The sequence below is a fragment of the Molossus molossus genome, unplaced genomic scaffold (assembly GCF_014108415.1).
Source record: "Molossus molossus isolate mMolMol1 unplaced genomic scaffold, mMolMol1.p scaffold_m16_p_13, whole genome shotgun sequence".
Lineage (NCBI taxonomy): Eukaryota > Metazoa > Chordata > Mammalia > Chiroptera > Molossidae > Molossus > Molossus molossus.
This window is the reverse complement of record NW_023425348.1, coordinates 95,085,350-95,100,838: the sequence shown is the minus strand read 5'-3', so window position 1 is coordinate 95,100,838 and position 15,489 is coordinate 95,085,350. Positions and strand designations below refer to the sequence as shown.

At 55.7% G+C, this 15,489-nt stretch overlaps 1 protein-coding gene across 1 annotated transcript; it reads left to right on the top strand.

The window, feature by feature from the left end:
- The first annotated feature begins 14,130 nt into the window (after positions 1 to 14,130).
- Positions 14,131 to 14,937, top strand: ASCL2 (achaete-scute family bHLH transcription factor 2). Its single transcript, XM_036260042.1, has one exon. The coding sequence runs from the start codon at positions 14,131 to 14,133 to the stop codon at positions 14,710 to 14,712; it is 582 nt and encodes a 193-aa protein (XP_036115935.1). The 3' UTR covers positions 14,713 to 14,937.
- The last annotated feature ends 552 nt before the right edge of the window (positions 14,938 to 15,489 follow it).

Here is a 15,489-nt window from a genome sequence, read left to right as displayed (position 1 = left end):
TCCTTCCCCATCAGAGATAAGCTGAGGCCTGGGGCCCCTGCTCCTACCCTGAGGGCCTGGCAAGGCGTGGCCCCTCCTGCTCAGGAAGGCCACAGGCCATCACGGTGGTGTCCTGGGCTCTGTGAGCCCATCACCGTCCTGGGCCCCTGTCTGGGGACCTCTGCTGTGCCTCCCTCCCTCCCCGGAGCCCGGGCCACCACAGATCTCTACTGCCCACCATTCGCCAAGACCCTTCAGGAACGAAGGCCTGTGTCGCCCCCCAGGCAAGGAGCCACGGGCCGGTGCTCCCTGGGATGGAGGCAGCGTGCGGACACTACCTCCGTGGCCAGGGGCAGCAACGGGGCGATATTGTCAGTTTGCTCCTCGTTTCGTTGTGGAGATGTTGATCTGACCACAGTCGCTGATCTTCTCCTCTCTTATTCCTGCCGCTCATGGTAAGTGTGTTCCTGGTGGTCCACCCGGGGCTGGGCCTCAGCCAGAAGGGACCCCACGGCCACGGGGAACGTGCCTTCCTCGGGCTTAGCTGCCGCTCACGGGCGGAGCTGGACTTTGTCTGTTTAGAAGTTAGGCACAGCCCTGGCTCAGCGGTTAGAGCATCAGCCTGCGGTCCGGAGAGACCCGGGTTCGGTTCCCACTAAGGGCACGTACTTCCGTTGCAGTTTGTCCCCGGCCCTGGTTGGTCGTGCGGGTGGCAGCCACTCGATGTGTCCCTTCACGTCGATGTTTCTCTCTCTCTCTCCCTCCCACTCTATCTGTACAAAAAATGGAAAAATGTCCTCGGGTGAGGATAAAAAAAAAAAGAAGTTAGGCACAGGGCAAGGTTGCAAGGAGGGGTGTCCGACTCCCTCTTACGGAACGTCCAGAGCGGCACACCCACAGAGACGGGGGAGACGGGAGTGACCGCCAGTGGGCACGGGTTTCCCTTCGGGGTGCCGGGGACCGGCTGGAATCGGACAGCGGTGGGGGATGGACGGCTATGGATGCCCTGCAAGCCACCGAGTCCTTCCCCAGAGGGAACTGTGTGGTGCGTGAATTGTCTCAGTAAAGCTGTTCTTGTGGTTAAAAAAAGAGGCGGTGCCCCTGAACACCAAGGCGGGGAGGGTGGCCCTTGTGGATTCACATGCTGCCGCCTTAGGGGACTTGGAAGCCTGTTCCCAGAATGATCTCCCTGCCCAGGGGTTGGTGCAGGTCGTGGGCCTGCTGTGAGCTTTGGGAGGTGAAAGTGCAGCCGGGGAATCTTCCTTTTAGGCTCAAGAGGCTGCTCGCCAACCAGGGCTGCGGAGCCCGCGGCCTGCTGCCCAGCACCAGACAGACGCAGAGCTGCGGCACTGCCGCTGGGCGGCCAGTCGGGCCCTGCTGCTGCCATGCGCGTGGCTGATGCAGCCTGGGACCCTCCCCGTCCCCACCGACCATCCAGCGGGGAGCAAGCACACCATCTACCGGCTGCTGTCCACCGGACACCTCCAGGCTCCCAAATGCAGGCCACACCTGCTGTCCTCACAGCTGCCTTCATGGCAGCCTCGGGCGCTGGGGACCCTGGAGTCCCCATACCTCTGCGCATCGGTGACACGCTCTCTCCTGCTTTCTGAGTCACTGACTTCGGTGGCGTTTCTGTCTGCTCTCACTGACTCCTCCCACGATCCCACTTGCTGAAATATCGGGGCTCCCTTGGGATAGATGCGGGCTCCCTCTCCCTTCCTCCTCTGGCTCCTCAGGTGGCTTCAACTCCCGTGGACGTAAATGTCACCGGACACAGGGGGACCAGCACCCTACTTCCTCTCCAGGACGAATCTAGGGACCTCCCATGAGGGGATTCATGCAGCATTTGCCCTGCTGTGTCTGGGTTCCTTGACTGAGCACAATGTCTAGAATATCCTTTTTTAAAAAATTTTTTATCCTCACCCAAGGACATTTTTGCATTTATCTTCAGATAGAGCAGGAGGGAGAGAGAGAGACAAAAACATCAGTGTGAGAGAGACACATCAACTGGCTGTCACCCACCGGGGCCGGGGACAAACTAACTGAGGTGCGTGCCCTTAGCGGGAACCGAACCCGGGTCTCTCTGGACCGTAGGTCGACGCTCTAACCGCTGAGCCAAACCGGTCAGGGCAGGGCAGTGACATGTTTTGAGGGAGGGAGAGGCCAGTTCGCATACGTTTCATTGTAGCACATTGTTATAACTGTGTTATTTTATTATTGGTTATTGTTGTTAATCTCTAACTGTGCCTAATTTATGAATTACACTGTATCAGAGGTATGCATGTATAGACAGGGTTGGGTATTATCTGTGGTTTCAGGCATCTCTCGGGGGTCTTGGAATGTACCCCCATGGAGGAGGGGGGACGAATGACTGCCAAATGACGATTTTGTAATTCCTTCATCCCTTCTATATTTCCTACAGAACGAATGAATGAATGAATTCCAACAGGCTGTGATTTGTTACTTTGATGCTAAAGCTGTCCCAGATATAACCAGCAGGAGCCCCTTGGAGCTGACATGTGTGTCACTTTGATAAATGATCATCGCTTTTTGAGCAGCCTGCTAACTGTCTCATACACCAAGATACTCCCAGTTCCCTTCATCATTTCCATCCCTCAGCCTGGGCACCAGCCGCAGCTCCCAGGAGTGCTCCTGGTGGAAAGTGGTATGTAGAAGCCAAGATCTTGGGCACGAGGTGCACCCAGGGCTATGTGGGCACCAACTCTTCTAGCCCTTCAGCTGAGAACTCATGCACCACACACACACACACACACACACACACACACCTCTATCAACTTCTCTCTCAAAAACTAGGAGTTCCCAGAGATTCCTCCGATTCCAGCCCAACACCCCAAGGTGTAACCTAGACTTTGCCCTTTCCACACCCGGCACTCCGTTTGCTGACACCTGGCTTCCATGATCCTCCACACACACGCTGAGCTATTCCCTCCGTCTTTATGTGACCAAGCTCCTGTCCAGGGGTGCAGTCTTGTCTCTGACCTCGTCCTTGGCCTGCCAGCTGCCCTCTGTCTCCCCTCCATCACCCAGCCTCCTTCTCTTCGGAACCCAGCCGTCTCAGAGGAAGGGAATCAGCATGTTTTATAAACACAGACGAGAGGGAAGAGAAGACAGGCCCCGCCCCCATCTTCTACGGCCTGGGCTGACCCAGATGAGACCCAGCTGTGGCTCTCCCCACCCACGTCACCTGATGGATCCGTGTCACTTCGGTGGGAACATGAGCCCCTGGGCCCCTCCTAGGAAAGAGAAACCACGCCTGGTACCGTGTGGCGTCTGAAGCAGAATTACTGAAACAAAAGGGCCAAGGGTTCAAGGAATCCCGACAGACGCGCAGAAACACAGGGTGACAGTAAGAAATAGGGATGCGCCAGTGTGGCTCAGTGGTTGAGCGTCACCCCGTGCCCCGAGAGGTTTCCAGTTCAATTCCCGGTCAGGGCCCATGCCGGGCTGTGAGCTCCATGCCCAGTACAGGGCATGCAGGAGGTCGCCGATGGATGATTCCCTCTCATGGGGGTTCCTATCTCTCCCTCTCCCTGCCTCTCTATCTAAAAGTCAATAAAAACACATTTTATTTAAAAACAAACAACGAAGGAAACGGGTGTGAAGGCCTACCAAGGGGGCCCAGGAAGGCGTCAGGTGTGCACAAGGCGGCAGGTCAGTAGCACGCGCATGTGGTCACTGCGAGGAGAGACAGTAAGGTGAACTACCGGAGGGCGCAAGTCAGGACGGTTCGGGGAGAACAGTGAGGTAGACTGGGTGAGAGGGTCACGGAGGGAAAGAGAAACGGGAGGGGTAATACTGGAAGAAGAATAAAAATAATCACCCCGTAACTTAGGAGATGAGAGCCAGGGCCCTCGAGGGCCAATAGGACTGAGAAATGCGAAGTTCCTGAAAGAACGGGTTCGCTGCTGGCTCTCTCGGCCTGCAGGGGGGTCGTCGCAACGCAATGCACTACAGGCAGATGCTGCTCGGAGGGGGGGGGGGCATCGCAAAGGAGCACGGGCTCCGGATCTCTGGATGCAGCCCAACTTATTTGCAAAAATGGTTCCCCAGGCTACACGTTGTTTTAGGCAATTACTTCCTTGAGATGGCGTCTCTGCTGACCATACAGCCAAGCCCTGTCTCTCGCTTTTTTCAGCAAAGAAACATCAAAGGAGATATAAAAAAACAAACCCATTCACGCCTGGGCTTTCTCGCCCATTATCTATTCACATGTAAACAGTCCAATCAGTTCAAACAGGGCTGCGTTCCAACCATCGGGCTAACCTTATCTGTCCACACCCATACTTTGATCCTCGGCTGGCCAGGTCTCGAGAATGCATATCTCAAGGTTACATTTTGTTCATCCACCAAACCCCCATCCCTCCAGTTTGCAGTCTTCTCCAGGGGAGCCCTAAGTACGAGAGGAGAGGAGCTGTGTTGGGGGGCAAGGGGAACGCCCTTGCACAGAAGGCCCCTGTGGGGTACGTTACCACTGAAGTGGGAAGGGGGTTAGCAATACTCTCAGACACACTAACCCTTGGAATATTTATTTATTTATTTAAATATGTTTTTATTGATTTTTTACAGAGAGAAGAAGGGAAAGAGAGAATCATGGATGTGAAAGAGAAACGTCAATGGGCTGCCTCCTGCACGCCCCCTAGTGGGGATTGATGCCCTGACCTGGAATCCCATGGGGACCTCTAGGTCCCTGGACAACGCTCAGTCCCCTGAGTCACACTGGCCGCCTGAAGCCTCGGAATATTTATAGTATTTGCCACAGACACACCCAGGTCACCAACAAAGTTCTCAGGCAGTAGGAGGAATGCATCCTGGAAGCTGCCTCAGAGACACAGAATTGGGAGCAACTGCGGAGCTGCTGGCATGCCCGCAGTCACCGGCGAGCCACGGCAGTGACACGTGAAGTACCACTTATTGCGGTCACAGAACTGGACGCACCTAGAAAGCCATGGGACAGGGATGTGCAAGGCCTCTCTGTGGAAAAGACCAGACTCCAGTAAGGACCCTGGCGGATGCTGTTTGGGGTAAACAATGTGCTTAGATATGACAAGAGGCCAAAGCTCCCTAAACCAGGGCCACCTGTCAACGCTGCAGCAGGGAGCTGGAAATGCTTGATGCATTAGGGTGACACGGACATTCTTGGGTAGATGTCACCGTGTAGGTAGGTCAGTTCTGAATAAAAGAACAATAAAGAGGGACTTGTTGTCCGACGTTAAGACATTGCATGAAGCCTAATCGGAACACCCCAAGAACTTGGGACTGCCACAGAGCAGTTAGACCAAAGCCAGCATGGAGAGGTCAGAGACAGACTCCTGCACGCGTGTATTCTGTCTTAAACATATTGATTTGTTCATCAAAGTCCGTCTGTGAAAAGCCGTTAAATGAAACAAAAACAAAAACCCTCATTGGTTTTAAAGGTAAGAATTACAGAGTGCTCCCAAACATTCACAGTTGATATATCACTTGAGGAATGAAAATAAATTTGCATAATAAAAACGTAAGAATTTTTTTCTTCAATCCTCCCCAGAGGATATGCTTTTTGTTGTTGTTATTTGTTTACTGGTTTTAGAGAGAGGAAGGGAGGGAGGGAGGGAGAGACATTGATAGGTTGTCTCCCGCACATGCCCTGACCAAAGATAGAACCCACCACTTTTCGGTGTATGGGACAATGTTACAACTGAGCCACGATGGCTAGGGCAAGAACATAGGAATTTTTAACATCAGTTCACTAATTCCTACAAAAAAATCTGCTGCAACTTTGAGATTGTGTTGAATCTGTGGACCAATTTGGGGAAAATTAATATCTTACTGTTGGATCTTCCAACCATGAACACAGCGTCTCTCTCCATTTCTTGAAGTCTTTAATTTCTCTTACCAATGTTTTGTGGTCTTCTATTTTGCACATCTTTTGCCATTATTTATATCTAAGTGTTTGATATTTTTCATGTTATTGTACGTGGTATTTTAAAGTTCAAGTTCTAATTGTTTTTTACAGTTGTGTTTTTGTATTGATCCCGTATCTTGCAACCTTGCTAAACTCACTTTAATTAGAGTCTTGTTTCCAGATGTGGTCAGATTTCCTTCATAGATGATCATGCTTCTGTGAATAAGGACATTTTCCTCTTTCTTTACAATCTAGGCCCTCCCCACCTTTTTTCTTGCCTTATTGCATTGGCTAAAACTCTAGAACATTAAATAGAAGTTTTGAGAAGAGACATCCTTGTCTTGTTCATAATCTTACAGGCAAATCATCCCATCAAGAAGTATTCCCTCCTTTTCAGTGGTTCTGAATGAGTTTACATAGAATTGGTTTTATTTTTTTCCTTAAATGTCTGAAAGAGTTTGCCAGCTACACCACACCACTGAGGCCTGGCATTTTCTTTGTGGGAGGCTTTTGACTACAAATTTAATTTATTGAATAGATAGGGTGCTCTTCTGATTACCTGTTTCTTCTTGAATGAGTTTTGGTAGTTTGTGTCTTTGGAGGAATCTATTTCATCTTCGTTAACGACGTTGTGGGCATACAGTCCCTAATGTTCTCTTATTATTCGTTTAGTCTGTGGAATCTGCAGTGATGCTACCTTGCTCATTCCTGACACTGGTAATTACTGTCTTTTCTTTCTTTCTTTCTTTCTTTTTTTCTTTAGGAAAACCTGTTTGGATATGACTGACACAATTGACCAGCTTTCAATTTCTCTGGTTGCTGACTACTGTTTTCTGTCTCACTGATTTGTCTCTCTCAGTTTTGTTACTCCTCCTGCTTACGTTGGGTTTCATTTGCTCCTATTTTTCTAATTTCATAGGGAAGCTGAAGCTGAGTGATTGGAGGCCTTTGTTCTGTTTACCCCGTGCTGGGTGCTTTAAGTTCTCTAAGTACTGTATCAGCACGTTTTGAAATACTGCGTTTTCATTTTTATTTGGTTCAAAGCAGCTTCGGATTCGAGTCATGGGTTATCTTGATCTATGTTATTTTCAAGGACTTGGAGATTTTTCCAGATGTCTTTCTCTTACCAGTCTAATTTAATTCCATCATGGCCAGAGAACATACTTTGTGTAACCTGAATCCTTCTACATTTTCAACGATTGTTTTATGGCCCATCAGGTGGTTTAAGTTGGTACTATTTCACGTGCATTTAAAAAGCACGTATATATGGAAAACAATATGATGTTCCCTCAAAAAATTAAAAATGGAACTGCCACTTGATCCAATGATCCCAGTTCTAGGACTATATCCTAAGAAGCCTGAAACACCAATCAGAAAAAATATATGTACTCCTATGTTCATAGCAGCACTATTTACAATAGCTAAGATCTGGAAACAGCCCAAGTGCCCATCAGTAGATGAGTGGATAAAAATGCTGTGGTACACATATAAAATGTAGTACTATGCAGCTGTAAGAAAGAAAGATCTCTTACCCATTGAGACGACACGGAGGGACCTGGAGAGCATCATGCTGAGCAAAATAAGCCAATCAGAGAAAGACAAATATCACATGGTCTCACTTATTTGTAGAATATAATGAACAAAACAAGCTGATGAACAAAATAGACCCAGAGACATAGAAGTAGGGTTCAGACTGAGAAACCTCAGAAGGGGAGGGAGGGAAGAGATAACCCAAAGAACCTATATGCATGTGCACATAACCAATGGACATAGACAACAATGGGGGGGGGCGGATCCGGAGGAGGGTGTCAGTGGGGAAAACAGGAGAAACATCTGTAACAGAAAACAATTAATAAAACAAAATAAAAAGCACATGTATCTTTGTGTTACTGAGTGGAATCTTCTATCACTGTCAGTCGGGTCAAGTCGGGGATGGCCTATCGACCTTTCCTCTGTTCCCGTGTTCTAGGGAGTACAAGGGAGGGGCCGGGGGCTCTGCTGCGACGGTAGGGCTGTCCTTCTCGTCCTTCTCCTTCGGGTCTCACAGTTAGGATGGTGACATCTCCCAGCCGACCCATCCTTGTTAGAAATGACCTTCTGTGTTCCTCCTTGTAATAGTCTTTGCTCTGAAATGTACTTTTTCCGATATTAAAAAGGTCCCTCCAGCTTTCTCTCCTTTTCCCAGTTTTGTGAGAACGCTGAATGGTGTAAGACCTTGTGGGGGGCAGGTTCTCACAGGGGTTGTCACGGGCGTTCGTGTTCCAGAGCCCATGCTGCTGTCTGCTTCTTCCTTGTCCGGCGGGTTACCCAGAGGACCAAGCTGCCCCACCCCCACCCCCGCCCTGGCCCCCCCGGGGCTGGCCCTGCAGGTGGCCGGCCGGGAGATGCTTCACTGCACCCCGTTAGAAAGTGGGGTCTGGAGGACGCATCCGTCTTGACCTTGTCGAACTTCCTTCCTGGGCTAACTCCCCTGGGAGCGCGAGGTGGACGCCATGGAGGGGCAGCCTCTCCTCCTCCTCCGGGCTGGGCGGCTGCTCTCTGAGCCGGGTTGGCAGGGTCGCGGGGTCACAGCCACAGCAGCCGAGGGGCCCAGGCTGGAGCGAGGTGAGGCGGCGTCAGTGGAACTCGGCCACGGGCTGGCTGCCTCTCCTCTGGCTCGCGGGCCACCCTCGGGGCGTGGCCGCCTCTCTCGGGCCTCCGTCCACTCGTCTGTCCCAGGGGGCGATAGGTGTTTCAAAATGTAGGTTTATTATTATTCACATCAGGAGGCAACTGCGGCTGAGCAGACTGTTACAGTTTCCAAGGCGGGGGACCGGCAACGCCGCCCAGGGCCACGCGAGACACCAGAGTCATGCAGAAGGCAGAGGAAGGGGAAAATGCGAGCCCTTGTTGTGGTTTCCAAGGGAAGTGGTGAGCGGGCTGAGCAGGCCCGGGGTTGGCTAATTTGGGTCATTTCGGCAGGCTGTGGGGCACCGGGGCTGTCCCTGTTTGCCTGGCACCCGGCCTGTGTGATGAGCGCTGACAGAGGGTGGGCGGGGCTCTGGACTAGGGGCTCGCGTTCAAAGGCAGGCTCGCAGACCAGGATGTCAGCAGCTGCCGGGCCTGCAGGGGGCAGTCTCTCCAGCAAGGCCCCGAGAAGGCAGAGCATCAAACAGACCAGAAAAGGCAGCATCGCGGCGGGGCCGTGCTCCCTGCGTCCAGACCCGCGCTGTCTGGACGGCACTGCCCTGGCCAGTACTGAAATGTGGCCGGTCCGCAGGGAGATTCGCTGTCAGCCCAAAAATACAATTTATTTCATTTTTTTTCTTTTTCTTTTTTCTTTATCCTCACCCGAGGACATTTTTTTATTATTATTATTTTGTTCAGATAGAGTGGGAGGGAGAGAGAGAGAGAAACATCGACATGAAAGGGACACATCGAGTGGCTGCCACCTGCACAACCAACCAGGGCCGGGGACAAACTGCAACTGAGGCACGTGCCCTCAGCGGGAACCAAACCCGGGTCTCTCGGGACCGTAGGCCGACGCTCTAACCGCTGAGCCAAACCGGCCAGGGCTCATTTTTTCCTTTATTGATTTTAGAGAGAGACAGAGATAGAAACATTGATGAGAGAGAAACATCCATCGGCCGCCTCCTGCATGCCCCCCACTGGGGATCGGGCCCACAACCTGGGCATGTGCCCTGACCGAGAATCGAACCGGCGACCTCTTGGTGCAGGGTCGACACTCCACTACTGAGCCACACTGGCCGGGCTACACAATTTAGAAAATACACAAGGAAAGGAAACATGAACCACCTCATTAATGCTTTTTCTATATCGATCATATATTGAAAACACTATTATTTTGGATAGATCTGTGGAATTCATTTCGCCTGTCCCTTTTCGGTTGTTTTTCATGTGGGTGTTGGATCACTGGAAGTGGCCTGTGAGGTGACATTGCATTTCTCCTGGGTGGCCCTGTTATGGGCAGCCTGGGGCTCTTCCAACACATGTCCCCATGGTGGGCCTGCCCCCCAGGAGGCGGACGGGGCTGGACACCCACCCCCGGAGCTGACACCCTGCCTTCCCTCCAGGGCAGCCATTGACTTGTCCTCTCAGCTGTGACGGTTAATTTCATGTGTCAGTGTGACTGGCCACGGTGTTCAGATTAAATGTTATTCTGAAGGTGTCTGGATGGATTAGCATTTGAGTGGGTGGACTCCGGGAAGCAGGTGGTCTGCCCAATGTGGAGGGTGGGGGCTCATCCAGCCCACCAAGGCCTGAGTGGAGCCCCAGGCCGGGGAAGGAGGAATCCCCCATTTCCCCCACCTGACTGCTGGGCCAGGACCTCCACCCCCTGCCCTTGGCCCTCCTGGCTCTCAGCCCTCAGACCTGCACTGAGTCCCACCACCGGCTGTCCTGGGACTTCCCGGGCCCACATCACATGTCAGAATCACTAGCTCATGATAAATCTCTCCCTGGACACCCTGCTGGTTTGTGTTTCTGGAGACCTGGCCGGCACACCAGAGGGCTGACCTGACTCCTGTCTGGGCACCATTTCACATGCCCTGCTGCCCCCGCAGCTGGCCTCCAGAAGGCTCGAGGCTCCGAGTGAGCTGAGCACACACACGCGCCCGGTGCACACGGGCCGTGGCACGACCTATGGGCTCCCGGCCTTTCAACCCACGACCTGACCAGAAAACCAAATCGGAGAATGAAATGCAGCCCGTTGCCTGCTCTGCCTGCAAGCGGAGGACAGCGTTCACATTTTTTAGTGGTAAAAGAAATTTAAATTCACGCCCATTAGCTATTATTTAAAAACAACAACAACACAACTATTATACAAAAATACCAGAAGACAACCAGAGTTGGCGAGGGTGTGGAGAAATCCAAACCCTGTGCGCTGCTGGTGGGACCCTGACCCAGTACAGGCCCCGTGGGGACTGTTTGCTGGGTCCTCAAGAAGTTAACACAGAACAAGCATATGACCCGGCAATGCCACTTCTGCATATATCCCCCCAAGAAGTGAACGCAGGTCTGAGAGATCTCTGCACACCCACGTTCACAGCAGCCAAGACGTGGAAGCAGCTCGAGTGTCTGTGGACAGAGGATACACAGAACGTGGTTCATCCACACAGTGGAATATTATTCAGCCTTAAAGGGGAAGGGCACACTGACACCTGCTCCAAGGTGGATGTACCAGGAGGACAGTGTGCTGAGGGAATAAACCAGGCACATAAGGACAGGTCCTGCGTGGTTTCACTTATATGAAGTCCCTAGAGGAGTCAAATTCAGAGACAGAACGTAGATGGTGTGGGCCAGGCGCTGGGGGAGGGGACTTGGGTTTACTGACTGCTGCCCTAAAGCTCAGAGATGGAGACTCAAGAACAGGCGGAGCCTGCTGGTGTGGCTCAGTGGTTGAGTGTGGACCCTGCACCAAGAGGTCGCCGGTTCGATTCTCGGTCAGGGCACATGTCCAGGTTCTGGGCTCAATCCCCAGTGGGGGGCATGCAGGAGGTGGCCAATCAATGTTCTCTCTCATCGATGTTTCTCTCTCTCTCTCTCCTTCTCCCTTCAATAAAGAAAAACATTAAAATAAAAAACAAAAGAGCAGGCAGAGCCCTGACAAGGCGGCTACGACCCACACCCCATACAGTTTATCCATTTAGTGTTTTTACTCTATTCACAGAGCCGGGCAGCCATCAGCACAGCCAGAGTTAGAGCTTCTCGGCTCAGGAGGAACCCCGTACTTTTAGGCTCTGCGCTCTCCCTCCTGGGACCCAGCTGTGAAGTGCAGGGCGAGGACCCCATGGGGAACCAGCCCCTGCCACCTGGCTGTGCTGCTCTTCCGCTACCTGTCTCCCCAGTTGAATGCAGTGGCAGGAGCCAGCCGGGCCAGACCAGCAGGGACACCACCCACCAACCCACAGAATCCTGAGAAAGAATGAATCCTAGTTAAAGCCACTAGAATCTGGGTGGCCTGCGTCGTGGCAATCGGTACTGAGGGTCTGCAGGCCCCAGAGGCCAAGCGGGCATCCAGGCAAGGATCGTCAAGGCCCTGTTGGCAGGACTCTGGGACTTTCCCTGGCACCCTTGCTATGGGCAGGAGAGAGGACAGGCAGCTCCATCTCTGGCTGAGGTTGGCCAGGTGGCCTTCGGAGAAGGGTCGAAGGCCTCTGACCAGGGAGAGGCTGCAGAGGTGAGCCAGAGCTCCTGCCCTGGACCGGGAAGAAGGTCAGGCCACCTGGATTCAGAGTCAGGGCCCCCATTTCTACCTGAATTGCCCTGAGTCAGCATCATCCTAAGACAAATGGGGCGCAGGCCTACCTGGCTCCACGCAGGTGCTAGCCTCCAGCTCACTCCCCAAGCAGGAAGGCCAAGGTGACTTGCTAGGAGAACCCTGTAGGGAGACGGGAGCCAAATGGGAGCCAGGGGGCAAAAGTCTAGCAGTACATACTTGCTGACTGCCCTGTCCCGGAGGGCTCCTTGGGAAGGGGATGATGGCTCCAGGCAGACAGGTCTGCCACCTGACTCCACTCCCAGAGGTCCTAGCCCAAGAGAGTCTGGTGACTAGTAAAAACCAGCGGGGCTCTGGCCTCCTGCGTGCACAGACACGTGCTGGTGCTCCCAGCTGTGGGGCAGGACAATTCTCCCCCATTTATGGAACACGCTGCACACTTTTGAAGTCCTTGTCCCCTCAGACCCCAAAGTTTCCCCCCAACGGTCAAGGAGAAACTCCTTTGACGTCCCGCCTCCCCTAGGGACCCAGCCTGCCCGAGAGAGGCTGCTCCCCAGGGACCTCCCCCCACCAGCCCAGTCTCAGTGCCCCCTGGGCAGGTGGGAGAGGAGGGCCCCGGCCAGGGGTGGGTGGCTGAGGCCAAGAGGGTGGTAGGCACCGACAGGTGAATGGCTGGAGAGAACCGGACCTGGAAGGCAGGAAGATTTGTGGGGAGGGGAATACAGGACCAGGAGAGAGCTGTGGTGGTGGTGGTGGTGGGGGGGCAAACCTCCAGGTCCTCGGCTTTAGGCCTCCCCAAGGCCCAGGGCGCACGGAAACCGCAGGCAGAGAGTGTACGTTAGAGGTTGGGGAAAAGGCGCTGCGGAAGCCTGAATCCCCCACCCCAGCGCGCCGTGTCTCAACTACTCCCCAAGTTCTGTCCTACCCGAAGGGCTACTTGGCCCTCTCCCATTCCGGGTAGAGGAATCACAGGTGGGCAACGGGCCGGAGAACAGGTGTGTGGGGGGGTACGTGCTCCCCGGTCGCTGAGGGAGAGGCCGAGCGGGGCGGGAGCCAAGCTTTGTTAGAGACACTCCCGGGAGCCACGCGCCTACAATACGAGCTTCCTCCCGGGGCTGGGTGTGGGGCCGAGCCCGCCGCTATTGGCCGAACGGGCGGCCCGCGATTGGCTGAGACTCCGGCCTCCGCCCCTCGGCCGCAGTAGGGCGGGGCGCGGGTGCGGGCGGCGCGGCGCGTGCTGCCCCCGGGGGTCTCGTGCGCCTCCAGGACAGCTGTGCAGTCCCAGTGACCACGCCCTCCCCTCCACAGCGCGCGCTGCGCGTGCGGACGCCTGGCAGCTGTGGGGACTAGCGGGCCGCACCGAGAAGTGGAGGCATCAGACGGTCGCAGACCTGTGGACTGTTCTCGGGTGGCGAGGGTCGCACCAGGGACCTCTGACAGTGCATGGAGGTGGGGGGTGCCCATGTGTCCTGCTTACCGCGTCTTGGGAAGCGCACTGAGCACCTGTTGTGAGCGGGCCCCCACTTGGGACCTGCGGACTGCACCTGGGGTGTGGGCACACGGGGGATCTGCGTCCTGTGCCCCCGGGATGGGGCAGGGGACGCGCTCCCGGCTTGGTCTTTGCAGGTTGTGTGTGCAAGGGGGAGGGCGAAGCGTGGCGGGAGGGCGAGGCAAGAGAAGGAGGGCGTGAGAAAGGAGGCGGCGGCGGCGCGGAGGAGGGTTATCTATACATTTAAAAACCAGCCGCCTGCGTCGCGTCGGGAAGACCTGGGGAGCGTCTGACTGCACGCGCAGGACACGAGCGCTCCACGCTCCACGCTCCACGCTGCGCACGGCCTCTTGGCCTCTGGCTCCTCGCTGATTTAGACCCCAGAAAACTTGGGACGCGTACCCTGGGAAGTCTCTCGGTGGCACAGTACCACAGGCCCCCCTGGGGCGTGGCCGTCGTCCCACCGCCCCCGGTTCCTCCGCCTGCACCTCCCTGCGGTGTGTGGAGGCTTGGAGAAGCTCCAGGCGTGTGGATGCGGGTGCGATGAACAGCGGCGCGCTGCCCCGGCCAGCGCCCCCCGCGCCTGGCGTCTCTGGCGGTGGTGCCACCCGGCGGCGACCCGCGTCCCCAGAGCTGTTGCGCTGTAGTCGGCGGCGGCGGCCGTGCGCAGAAGAGACCGGGGGTGGTGCCGCGGCAGTGGCCCGGCGCAACGAGCGTGAGCGCAACCGCGTGAAGTTGGTCAACTTGGGGTTCCAGGCGCTGCGGCAGCACGTGCCGCACGGCGGCGCCAGCAAGAAGCTGAGCAAGGTGGAGACGCTGCGCTCCGCGGTGGAGTACATCGGCGCGCTGCAGAGCCTGCTGGCGGAGCACGATACCGTGCGCGCCGCGCTGGCTGGGGGGCTCCTGGCGCCAGCCGGGCGGCCCCCTGCTCCCCACGGGCCTCCGGGGACCCCTGCGGACGCCACCTCGCCCTCCTGCGCCTCTTCATCCCCAGGCCGCGGGGGCAGCTCGGAGCCCGGCTCCCCGCGCTCCGCCTACTCGTCCGACGACAGCGGCTGCGAGAGCACACTGAGCCCCGCGGAGCGCGAGCTGCTCGACTTCTCCAGTTGGTTAGGGGGCTACTGAGCACCCCACTCCGCCCTGCGAGGTAACTGCCCGTTGACAGGGAAGAGAGGGGTCGGTTCGGCGTGGCTGAGTACACCGGCCGGGCGGCTTGCGCCCTTGACAGCCAGGGAAGCCGAGCGCCAGGCCCGGTGCTAGCTTCGATTTCACCCACTCTTCATTTCCCCCAGCTCTTTCAAGCCTGTGCAAGACCAGCGTTTGTTTGTCCGGGATTGCAAAACTTCCTCTCGCTGCTCCGCCGCCGAAGGGGGAGGGAGGAGACGGGGCTGGTGGGGGGGGGGGTGTGTGTGGCGGCACGGCCCTCGGGCGGGTGAGGCCCCGAGTGCAAGCGGATCCCCGGGCAGATGAGGGTGCTGGAAGGCGGGGTAACTTTGCATTGCAAATCACACGCCGGGGCCGGTTGGCAGAAATGAGTCGGCGGTGCGCAGCCCTGACTCACTGCGGCTGGAGTGCAGCCCCGCCCCCGCCCCGTGGCCCGGGCGGCCGCCTGAAGCCGAGGCACCCACAGACGAGCTCGAAATCCAACCACCAACCCAGCAAAACTGCGCCTTCGTTTGTTGGAGGTGGAGGCAGGGCTGCATCCCGCACTAACGCACGTTCCTGTCCCCCTTGCCTCCCAGCGGCGTAGCCCCAGATACCGAGGGGCAAGCGCCCTCAACACCTAGGAGCCCGCGCAGCGGACGCCCGGCACCTTACCCCCGCTACCTGGTGAGCCAAACCACCTCGGAGCCGGACCCCACCGCCGCCCCGGCTGCCCAGCCTGGCCGTGCACCAGTCTGG

What these genes read in the sequence shown, in the direction of transcription:
- ASCL2 (XM_036260042.1), top strand. Translation starts at nt 14,131, where the DNA reads ATGAACAGCGGCGCGCTGCCCCGGCCAGCGCCCCCCGCGCCTGGCGTC.